The 12,489-nt window shown below is 41.4% G+C and overlaps 1 protein-coding gene and 1 pseudogene across 4 annotated transcripts in view; one reads left to right on the forward strand and one right to left on the reverse strand.

Moving 5' to 3' along the window:
* HAVCR1 (hepatitis A virus cellular receptor 1) overlaps nt 1-6,997 on the reverse strand; it is a 34,849-nt gene extending 27,852 nt beyond the window's left edge. The window contains exons 1-5 of one of the 4 annotated variants that reach the window (XM_039876457.1): nt 6,438-6,997; nt 6,061-6,168; nt 5,623-5,680; nt 3,499-3,837; nt 2,098-2,187 (exon numbers count right to left, since the gene is read on the reverse strand). In XM_039876457.1, the coding sequence (XP_039732391.1) occupies nt 2,098-2,187; nt 3,499-3,837; nt 5,623-5,668 (475 nt within the window). In that variant the 5' untranslated portion in view covers nt 5,669-5,680; nt 6,061-6,168; nt 6,438-6,997. The remainder of the gene's footprint in view (nt 1-2,097; nt 2,188-3,498; nt 3,838-5,622; nt 5,681-6,060; nt 6,169-6,437) is intronic. The other 3 variants (XM_039876453.1, XM_039876450.1, XM_039876451.1) reach the window with 3 other exon arrangements.
* Nucleotides 6,998-9,390: 2,393 nt separating this feature from the next.
* On the forward strand, nt 9,391-9,509 carry LOC120617130 (uncharacterized; annotated as a pseudogene).
* Nucleotides 9,510-12,489: the final 2,980 nt, after the last annotated feature.

The raw sequence follows: 12,489 nt of genomic DNA on the forward strand, positions 1-12,489 counted from the left end.
ATAGAGCTTTTTGGAATCTCAACTGTACTAAATGGAAAATAGAACCTTTGTTAGGAGACCATTGCTTTGAGTTCTTGAGAGATGCAGCTTAATTTGGAATCAGGCCAATTTTTGCCTTGAAGAGGAAAATAGGTTTTTTTTCTTAACAAATATCTTGAGTGTCTTTTACATGCAGGCATTTAAAGCAGAGGTCAGAAACTTTCAGTAAAGGGCCCTAGAGTAAATGCTTTATAGGCTATGGGGGCTTCATGGCTTAGGCACTTAGTCAACGCTGTCACTGTAAAAGTAGCCATAGACAAGGTAGTAAGATGACTGGGTATGGCTGTTCCAATACAATTTTTTGTAGAAAAGAGTGGTGGGCCTTTCTGTTTCTGATCTGACCCCAGACTATAGTTTGCTGACCCTGATCTAAGGTGTAGTCAGAGGCTTTTAAAAGTACCATCCAATCCCCTCTCTCCACTTTAAAATCTAATCTAGAGGAAAAAAAGGAAATGTAAAAAATCTAATGAAAGTAGCATAAGGAACAATAAAGGAGAAAACCTAATCAGATTGTCTAACGAACATGTTTTCTTTATGGTAAAGTTGCCCCATCAAGCAGCCAGGAAACTATGAGGGAAGATACAGGTGAGGAAAAGCTCCAAAGAAGGTTAAAGTATGAACGTGGTCTATGAAAACTGCTAAAAAAGTGGTTCTTGGACTCAGCCATAAAAGAAAAAATGAAACGTTGCCATTTCTGACGATACTGATGGACTTAGAAGATATTTTGCTTAGTGAAGTAAGTCAGACTCAGAGAGACAAATGATCTCGCTTACATGTAAAATAAAAGAACAAAATAAAAAACCAAGAGAAATAATTTTTACAGTTCCACAAAAGTTGTAACCATAATCTCTTCTCCATATGCTGCCTCCTACATGCGTCTATGGAGTTCTAGCTCACCAGCCTCTTTGAGCTTCTCTGGACTGCCTCACAGACATAGTTTGCCCAGAGTCAACTGTTTTCTCCATCTGACTTGACCTTGTCTTACTCACCTTCATGCAGGAAACAAGCAAAGTCCAAAACTTGGAAGAGGCTTTACAAAATAAAGTTCTCTTAATTAAAAAAGAAGATAAAGACATAGCTTACTAAGGCAACAGGTACTGGGTTCCATTGTGAATATACAACCTCTGTGGAAGGAGATTCATTAAGAAAGGGGTACCAGAAACCAGAAAATACTCAAGAATCCACCTATTTCAAATGGTATGAGCCTTAGGATGTCCACGTGGAGACGAAAGCATTGTAAACAACTCAGATTTCTGGATTTCATGAAAATCTTAAAATCATCTGATGAATAGTTATTGAAACACTAATGTTTTCATATTGCAACAACATAATTTTATTTTTTAAACAAGCAATGTTATGATATGATGTGAGATATGCTTCAAAAAATCCAAGATACTGGCACAGGGTGCGGTGGAACTACCTATGCGTAAACAGTGTATATGCAACAAAATTAAACTGACAATGCTTAAAGCAGGTGATGCACCTATTTTAACTGTAAGTACCCACAGCTATAAAACAGGATTGAAACACATCGGCAATGTATAGGGTTGCCATAAGATTTGGGTATTATAATTCTTTAAACGACTTAGCATGATTCCTGTTGCATAGCAGAGGAGTAAATGTTTACTTCACTGAAATCTTATGCCGAGTAGAGAGTCTGACTTCAGAGAGGACTAAAAGACCTCACTCAGAGCTCCTGTGAGGGCAGAATCTCATGAACCTGAACTTTGTCTCGGGCATTTCCTCTATTTCCTCATAACTTGTGCTCAACTGGGACAAATCCACAGCATCGTCATTAGATGTCAAACAGCAGTGGTCTGTGGTGAGTTGGCTAACAACGAATCCATTTGAGAATCCGATTCAAAAACACTACAAGTCCTCTTATTCTGAATAGTTATAGGTACAAAAGGCACAGAGATTCTCAAATCCTCTGATGCCTACATTTAAAACCCAGTGAAAAACCCTAACCCTACATTGTTTTATGTCTTAACACAATGCCCTGAGTGGCCTACACCCTGTCATTAGAAGGCCTCTGGGCTCAGAAACACATCTCTTTACCTGTCGTGAGTTTCAGTGTGGTTGCTGGCATTGTAGGAGCAGAGGTAGACACCCTAGGTGATGTTGGAACACTGGTGGTCTTAGGTGGCGCTAGAAACAACAGGAAAGCAAGGATTAATCAAGCAGCAGGAAACTGGGGCTTTATGCTGGCCCTGTACATTAACTCACCCAATGAGCGACGAATCCCAGACAGAATGGGGTTCTCTCTAATCTCCCCTGATCCCAGAATTCTTATTCTTGGTCAGCTAGAATCTGACAGGGTGAGCATGAGGACAAACTTGCTAAAAGTGGTAATCATAATCAGTTCTCCACATTCTGCCTCCTACATCTGTATACAGTGTTCTACCTCACCAGCTTCTCTGGGCTTCGCTGAATTGCCTCCCAGATGAGGTTTCCCTGGAGTCAATTGTTTTCTCCATCCGATTTAACCTTAACTTACTCTTGTTCACGTGGCAAACAGCCAAGTCAAAAATTGGGAGATCGTAAAATAAAATTTCCCTTAATTAAAAAAAAATAATAAACTATAGAGATATAGCTTACTAAGGCCTCAGGTAGTATTGGATTCTACTGTCAGTATTAGACCTTAGTGGAGGGAGATTCATTAAGAAGGAGCAGCAGAAACAAGAAAATCCTCAAGAATCTATTTCTTTTATCAAATGGTAAGGTTATTAGGATGTCCACATTAAGAGGAATGAAATGTAAACTGATGAGATTTCTGGATCTCATGAGATCTTAAAAGCAAATAGTGAACACTTGTTGGAATGCAAATGTTTTCATATTACAACAAGGTCATTTGGATGTTTTAACAAGCAGGGCTGTTATATGAGGTGAGATATGCTTCAAAAAATCCAAGGCAGGGCAGAGTGTTGGGGCAGAACTATATCTGCTTACACAAAGCACATGCAAAAAGATTGATGGTTAAAGTTGATAATATATATAATTGACCATATCTTACATAATATTACCTATTTTTCATGTTTCAAATTCTCAATATTAGTTTTAAAATGTGAAGAAAATTTCTCTTATAAATTTTCTAAGACAGCATCTCAGAAAAAGGGCTGTCGATTAAGATGAATAAGTTCTGCTTGATAAAAGTGTTCATTACATTTCACAATGGAGCAGTTGCGTGCTTTTTCATGAATAAACTAATATTTCTGAAGCATTACTTAAAGAAATAGTTGGCTGACTTAAAAGATCCTCCAGCCTATGGTCTTGAATCAAAGTTGTTCTTAACACTTCATTCTACATAAATAAGTTATTCTATTTCCCAACAGTCACTAAAAAAAGAGACTGTAGGAACCTCTTCTTTCTCTAATAAAAGAAGAGAAAATTACTACCAAACAGTAAAAGTCTCTGTTCACTCACATGAAGACATCGAAGGAAGAATTAAAACAAGCTCACCTGGCTTTATTTCCAATAATATGTTGACTTTCTTGTCATTAAACCACCCTGAGTGCTCAATACGGCAGCAATATGTGCCACTGTCGGATTGTTGTGCATTCTTTATGGTTAAAGATACATTCCCTTTTGGAATGATTCCATTCAGCTCATAACGCATGTCCTTCTGAAAGGTGACACGATATCCATCAGTCCAGATGAGTTGATCTGAGCATAGGGACCGAGGACATCCCCCTCGGCCCCAGCACATGGTTGTGATTTCACTAGCTGTTGAGTAGGTGCAGGGTAGCGTGACAGGCTGACCCACCACTCCGCTTACTTGTACTTGAGAAACTACAGCATCTGCAAATAAAAAGAAAACAGGACACGAGGCCTCAATATTTTAATTTTACATTTATTTTCATTTTTTTCTTTTCATATAGTTTATTTTGTTTGTAATCATATAACTTTATATCTTGAATTTAAAAATTCTATATAGTTTATTAACATCTTTATTAGCATTTCGTTTACTTGATATTTGTAAATATGACATAATTTAAACTTTTTTTCTGTACTTAGAATTGCTTCCTAATGGGATAGACCTCTAAGAGAAAAAATTATCAGTATAAACGGCAGAATATTCGCAGTCTCTTTTTTTCAAATTCCTTTTCAAAACGTATGAACAAATGACACTCCAATTATATATGAGTGTGTATTTCATTCTGTGTTTGACAGGTATCTGCTTATCCATTTGAAAATTCTATTGCATTTAGAGTTTCAATTTTTTATTTTTATTATAATTTCGAAAACTGCTACTACAAAAGAAGTAGCCTCACAAGCCCTCTCTCATAAAAATAAGCAGAGCTACAGTTTTCTCTAACGTATTGTCAGCTTAAAGGCAGAAGTCTAATAAACTCTTCATAAATCAATTTTTAGAAAATGGGTTTCTAATATATCCAGGAGGAGCTAAGGCTTATCAAGTGCTTTAGGGTCAGTCCAAAATTCCAGGTCAGTACCCCTTGTCATGAGTTGATGACAGCCAGCACTTGAGCAAGTCTTACTTCCCCTGGTGAAACCAGAGAACTTGAGAATACTCCATCAAGTACTAAATTATGCCACTTAAAACCAAAAACTCTCTCCCGTGGTAGAAATGCCAAATGCACCCAAGGTGGTCCTTAAGTGAATTCTGAGATTCATCAACTAATCATATTGATTCATTTTTAAAAACATTTTTCTAAATTTCAATTACAGTTGATATTCAATATGATACTAGTTTCAGGTGTACGCCACAGTGATTAGACATTTACGTAACTTACAAAGGGATCACCCCCATAAGTCTAGTACCCATCTGACACCACACATAGCTATTACAATATTATTGACTATATTCTCTATGTAGTACTAATCCTAACTAATCTATATTTCAGACTGGGCTGTGAGTTTCAGAAATCTTCTAAAAATAAAATCATCATTGTTACCTAAGAGTAGTTTTTCACTGGAATCTTATAATATTTATTTTTGCCTAACAGCATTTTTGGATTACAGATATAATACATACTAATTATAAAAACTCAGTTATAGAAGTATTATAAAAATAATACTTCCCCTATAATCCCACCTCTAGTGATCGTTGTTTTTTAAATCTACGATATATTTATTTCTAAATTTTTCCCTATCTCATATAATGTTTTGAATTTAAATGTCCTATTTTTAAAAGAAATAATTGCACATGTTAAAAAAAAATCAACTGCACAGAAGGGTACAATGAAAGACTGGTCTCTTTTCCATGCCATTTCTCCTCTCCATCCCCTCCCACTCCGTGATAACACCTTACTATTTCTTACATACAGGTGAGAAGTCCATGCATTCCCAAGTATCTACCCATGCCTTTTTTTTTGTTTAAACACAAATTTCAGCATATGACATACTGATATGCACCATGCCTTGCTCACCAGCCACAGATTTTGTAACTCATAGCATTTAAGCAATTTCTTTGGAGTAAGATTTCAGCCTGGCTCTTTGCTCACTAGTTGATCCATTACCTTCCAACAAGCCCCAAAACACTCACCTTCCTCCACCATAACCCACACACCCCCTTTATTCCTCTATGCTCATGCCCTCCAAACCCCAGCCTACATATGCACTTACCTGTCCAAAGTAGTATGAGGCTTGTGAAGGCTAACCAGGGATGCATGATGCTGTCAGCCTAAGGGAAAGAGAAAACAGACTGCGTGGTGTGCCCCTACCAGATGGAATGGAAGCAAGTCTTAATTCTCAGATTGCAACTTTTCCTATCACCCTGACTGGGTGAATCACATGAGCCTGCCCTGCTAAGGATGAGGGAGCATGGCTTCGACTCTCTGTTAGCTCTGGGTGGCCGAGGGTTCCACACCTCTAATAGACAGGCAAAGCCATCCTCGAAAGCAGCCCCTTATTCCCCAGCTCCTTCCCCACACAGGGAGTCCAAACTGACTCCTGATGCTCACACAGGATATGAAGGAGCAAAAAGGAAGGAAACCAGAGCCAGGCTCAGTGAGGAGAACACCAGAGCACAGACCAGTCTTCCAAAGGTAGAGGTGTACTTACCCTTGGCCTCTGAGATGACAGTCAACTGGTCCTTTGGTGAGTACAGGATACTTCCTGCCCTGGGCCACAGTGCTTAGTTCCCAGCCTCACTTATACTGCCAAGTTACTCTATTAGCAAGAATTAAGCCAGAATGTGAATCACTGAGCCTCACCATTCACACTATGGAAGTAATAACTCAAACTGCATTTACAGATCAATGGCAGGATAATGTTTCTAGAATCAGAGTCTGGATCATACTTGGTGTTCATACACACGGACCCAGGGAAATACCCCAAACTGAAAATCTGCCTCCATAAGTGGAGGGCAGAGACAGACTAACAAAAGCAGCAGCCCACCCTGATCTGGCAACTAACAGAGTTTATTAAAGGAAACTTACATACAAGGCTCCTCCTGGGTGAGAGCAAAACAAAATGTATCCCCATTGTACTTGGCAGGCACCAAAGAATTATATAGAGCAAAGGGTGGGGATAGTCATGGGGACAAGTCCATGAATGCTACTAGGTATTGGAAATTACTTTACATGCTTGACCAGGTCAGGACAATGGCCTTGTCCAAGAACTGGCCTATAGCAGGAGGCAAGGTACTGACTAATCTCAGAATGGACATCAGTTACGATTAGACAGTCTATAAGGGGAGTTTGCGAAAGTAACTTCCATTCTGGCCTGGGCCCAGCTTGTAGGACAGGCAGCAGTCACGTCACAGAACAGTCTCTCCTCCACACTTCACCCCTCGTGACAGGCTCTTACAAACTCACACCACCCTCTTCCTCGAGATGTCCTGAACGGTCAGCCAGGGGCTTTAGTAGCAGGGAGATAGATCACTTAGTTGCCAATTGACTACAGTGGAGACACGGTTCACAGCGATAGGAAAGACACATACAAGAAAGGAGATAAAATAAAAGAAGCAGTCCAAGTATTAGTGACAATTTTTTTCCATCATGCTCCCCCAGGACCCAAACCAGTGGGTTACCAGGTTGCCCAGGCCTGGGGCCAGATTATTTAAAGCATTTACTGGACTTTGTATATGTGCTGTCAAAGAACTATTAGCAGATTCGTCTGGTGTAAAAACACAACATTCAGTCTGGATAATGGCACAGGTGCCCCACCCCAGAATGAATTGCCACGTAACAGCAGAAGTCTGAAGGCAAACATTTAGTAGGGACGTGAATTGGGAAATCTTCTATGAGAATGACGCCTGTAGCCTGGCCACACTGTGTAAACCACACTTGTTGGCCAGGGAGAAGTTGTACTCTCTGGCATAACAAGGTAAATAGAACCGGGAATATGCCAGAATAGAGCCCTTTCTCTTCTTTTCTATGGTGTGTATATCGATCCATGTGCAGCGGTCTCTAAAGGTCCCAAAAGCGTTAGGAGAGGGTCCCAGCAGAGACTAAGCACATCCTGCCCATCCAGGGGTGTGAAGTAACTGACTTAAACTAGGGGAATGTCCCCCTGCAGATTCTACTAAATAGTCCCTGTTTTCGAAACAATAGGGCTTCATGCCCTCATTATCATAGCTCCTTGGTCCATGACAAGCTTAGGGCCTATTCTTGTGTCCTTTGTTTTCCATATGTTTGTTCTATTTTAAAACAGAGAAAGAAAACCAAATTCTGATTCAGAATCACCTTACTTTTAGTATTTAAATCCACTTCATTACATCTACTCTAATCTTGGAATGTTTAACCAGTCAGAACAAAGAGCCTGTTCCAGGAACCAGCGGATAGCAGAAAGCGAGGAAGGTTTGATTTATGTCCAAATGAATCCCAATTCTCATCAGACAATCTCTAAAGGGGTTTATGGAAAGCAACACCATTCTGGCCTGCATCCAGCTCATGGGACAGACAGCTCACATCACAAAAGTCTTTCCTCCACACTTGGGTTCAGATTCCATTTCTGCTGCTTGCAAAGCTGGATATCTCTACGTATTACTGAGCTCCTCCAACCCTTCATTTCCTCGTATGGAAAATAGTGCTAAAACACTTGAGATATCTCCTCAAAGGGTTGTTATAATGAGCAAAAAGCTGTGGGTGAACTTTGAAAACTAAACCTAAAAATGTATGAATACTAGCCAAGGTTTTTAAAGAATTTACTGTGTAACAGGCTCTGTGCCAAGCACCTATATGCATTTTGTCCTCACAGGCCCCCTTAGACAGGTGCTGTCATTCACCCCATTTGTGGAGGAGGAAGCTGAGGCTTGGAAAGGGTAAGTGAGCCTAGATTCCAGGTGAGGCCTTTGGATTTTGCTCTTAAACCATACAAACATATGTAAGCCTGCCTTAGCACATCATTAACTCCCCTTCTGGTATAAAGATGCAGTAACTTCCTTCTCCCAGGAAGGCGCTGTTCCCCCATCTCTAGCCTTTTGGTAGCTCATGACAGCTTCATGGCAAAGTGAATGACGGCCTCAGCATCCTCTGATTATGGGTCCTGTGTTCCCAGGAATGTGAACCCCCGACTCCAGCAGCCTCTGCACTGAGAAGAAAGCTAAAGCCTGATGCTGTAAACCAGCATCCCAAAGAATCTGGAGGGGATGCTCAAGGGAATGCCTGTCGCAAAGGACTGGGCCCTGGGTGGGGCCTTCCACAAAAAGTTGAGGTGGAAATGGCACCAAACACACAAATAGAAGCAGACCAAGAAAGTAGTTGGAAAAGGAAAAATAAATGGGATTCTGGAAGCCAAGCGAAGCAAATGCATCAATGAAGAGGCAATAATCATGAATCCGATGTTGCAAAGGCAAGGGATGAGATGTATCTATAGCTCTGAGCAACCCGGAGATCATTCATGGCCTTCACAAAATCAGTTTTGGTGAAGAGTAGTTTCCTGACTGTTCACTTCCCATATGTATACCTAAGAAAACAGTTTACATAGACAGGAAAGATTTGGAGGGAATTGAGACAGGGAACTCTTTCAAAGAGTTTTGCAGCCGATAAAAGAACAAAAAAAAAAAAGGAAAGGAAAGTTAGAGAGTAGGGTAAAGAGGAAGATTTATTAACATGCCAAAAATCACAGCATCTTTGTATGATCTGGAAATGACTGAGAGGAGGAAAAGTGATTTGAGAGAAGTTTGTGGAGCAATGAAGGGATGGAATCCAGCGCCAAATTAGGGGAGTCCCCTTAGACATGATCAGGGGGAGCATGTGGGTGACAGCAAACGGACTAGGGACTAATGAAGAACTGTCTGGCAGCACTAAGGGGCCGCTGGAGGCGGGTGTCATGAAAGTGAGACCAGCTCAAGCGGCCGATGCTATTCTCCAGCTACCTGAGACTGCAGGCCATGATGGAGGGGTAGTAGAATCCACACCTAAGGATGGCTAAGTTTTTTAAATCACCGCATACGACCATGCTACTCTGAACACGCCTGATCTCCTCTGATCTTAGAAGTTAAGCAGGGTTGGGCCTGGTTAGTACTTGGATGGGAGACTACCTAGGAAGACCAGGTGCTGTAGGCATTAAAAAATCAAATCAAATAAATAAATAAATAAAGTCATCTCTGGCATCTGTAAATAATCCAATCAAATATCTCCCCATCTTAAAAGCATCCAATGGCTTCCCAGTGCCAAACTCTAAAAGCTGCTCACCTCCAAGCTGATCACACCCTTCCACTTCGAGCCTCACAAAACTCCAACCAACCCAAACCAAACTAAAGCACTTGTACATGCTAATCTTTGTAAGCAGAGTACTCTCTAACGCAGAAGGGACAACAGTACAATCAAACCTGCAAAAGTCAGAAACTAATACCAGGCTTCTCTTTTACTAACACTACATTTTATACAACTAGTTATTATTTACAATTTACAAATGTTTTTACTTTATAAATCATAAGTTAATGAGCAGAACTGCTAATATAGCTATGCTCTAGATACACATATTCCCATTTCCATATTATTATATAATTTCACAGATGGAGGGAAGCTCAGCAAAGTGAAGTGTTGCTTCTAAAGTCGCACAGTTTTCATTGAAGCCTACAGGGCTTCCTCCCGTGGTGCACTATTCCTCTCACTGATGTTGTCCGAAAAAAGCTTAAACTCAGAAGTACAGGTTCATGATCCCATTTAAATGAGAATCAGTTCCCGTGACTTTTTTTTATAACCAGCAGTTTCCACTTCTTAATTCTCTTCACATTTTTCACCCTTCACTTTTTCACCGATCCCCTTCCCCGCCCCGATCAGGGAACCACTGGTTTGTTCTGAGTTTGTCTTTGTTTAGTTTTGTTTGTTCCTTTGTTTTTTAAGATTCCACATATAACTGAAAACATATGGCATTTATCTTTATCTGTCTGACTTATTTCACTTAGCATCTAGGTCCAACCATGTTGTCATAAACAGCAAGATTTCATTCTTTTTATGGCTTAGCAATATTTCATAGTACATATGTATCACACGTTCTTTACCCTTTTAACTACTGACACTTAGGTCGCTGCTTGCGCTGACTTTGAGGGCATCTGGGAGAGGCTGTGTCCTGCTCAGCCAATGCTCCCATGGGGCTAGAGGGTGACTGGGAGCAACGGCAGGGAACACCAGATCAGGCTATTACACCTGTAGAGCTTGGGGCATTTGGGAGAGACTGCAGGGTCTCCAAGGCTACTCTGAAGGGTCTGGACCTGCTAGAAGAAGCTCCAGCAGGACTAGTGGGCTGGATGGGACAGGGTCTCCTGGAATCGCCACAGCAGGGCAGACAGTATTATAGCCAGGAGAACGAAGAGGGACAGGAGGGACAGATTTTTGTGCCTGCCTGCTCAGGGCCAGCTGAGTGGGAGGAGAGCTTAACAAAGGAACAGCACCCCCCAAGGCTTCTGTCCCCTGAGAGAACTCCCACCAATCCCTGCCCCTACAGCCCTTGCCCCAAAGTCAGTCAATTTCGTTCTTCCCTAGATGGCCCAGGCAGGCATTTCTGGAACTGCCACCTCTATGCTGGAGCTTAGAGCCAGTAAGTTTGTGCCAAATCCTCTCAGTATAGAGTCTTGGTCTCCCACACGCCTTCATCAGTCTCAGATGTATTCCCCACTGGTGCTCAAGGCCAGATATTATAAGGACTCCTCTTTCCCGTACAGGTGCCCCGCACTGGGAAGCCCACTGTTGGGCTCAGACCGCTGGCTGTTGGGGTCGGGGGGCATGGAACCCTTGCAGGGGAGTTATCCCTCCCATTCATTAATCACCACGTGGGTGTAGGACATGCCCAGACCACGAGTCCACCCCTCCTACCTGTCTCCACATGGCTTCTTCTTTATATTCTTAGTTGTAGGAATTCTGTTCAGCTAGGGTTCAGCTGGTTCTCTGTAAAGGTTGTTCTACAACAGAGTTGTAATTCTGATGTGTCCCTGGGAGGAGGTGAGTTCAGGTCTACCTACTCAGTAACCTCGACTCCACCCCCACTTCCCCACCCCCACCCAACTTCCCCTCGTTTCTATTGGCTCAATCATCATTGTCCTAATATGCCGTATAACACTCAGAAAGTTCAAGCAACAAGTTTTGGTTTTCTCCTCGGCATAAATTTCCAGGGGACTGTACTTACCGTGAATCAGGAGTTTTCCAGCTCCTCTGGAGGTTGTCAAGATCCACCTCCCCAAAGGTTTTTATGAACGAAGACAACTTTCTTCCTGAATTCCATTCTTTATCTCTTTACCACACATTTACATAAGAATATTGGGAAGTCTCTTTGAAAGTCAAACTTGTCCAGTCTGCCAATCTTCTTGCTGGGTTTTATCTTTTACTAACTTATGCAGATTATAAAGATATGAATGGGCTGGAACAGTATTTGTTTTCTGCTAGGCTGTTTTTAAACTATTCAGCCCAGATTTGGCTTTTAGGCCAGCCTCTAGTCTTGAAAAGTCATGTCGATTTTGATACTGTTGACACATGAAGAGACTTTAAACTACCTGGGGCAACCCCACAACTTATAAATGAATAAACCGAGGATCAAAAAGAGGACTAGAAGATGGGACCCTGTGGGGCAGATGCAGAAGTAAAAGCCAGGCTTGCCTACCCTTACTCAACTCTTCTTGTCACTTAACAAACATTATTTCACCAAATATTCACTGAGCACCTCGTACTAAGCAATGTAACATTCTGTGCAAAAAAAGAAAACCTACAGTTTCTGCCCTCAAAAGTTTAGGAAAGCAAGCTGCCACCTTTAATAAGGATGAAGTACATACTGCGACACTGTGCCCCAATATCGTTTATATACATCTTTCAGGTGTTAACAGCATGTCCTTCAGCACTCAGGGCTGTGAACTTGTGTATGACAACGATGGCAGAAAACTGGCTGTGAGCTGAGCTCCGGCTCACACAGCTAGAGGACACTGCTTGTGCACACGATGAGTCCCCAAGACATTATGATATTATGGTGCCAACTCACCCCTCAAAACCAAAACAATGGGCGTTATCTACTTGAAAACATTGACATCATCATAAATTCGCTTTTGGATTAAAA

This window comes from Pteropus medius, unplaced genomic scaffold, assembly GCF_902729225.1.
Source record: "Pteropus medius unplaced genomic scaffold, Ma_sr-lr_union100, whole genome shotgun sequence".
NCBI lineage: Eukaryota > Metazoa > Chordata > Mammalia > Chiroptera > Pteropodidae > Pteropus > Pteropus medius.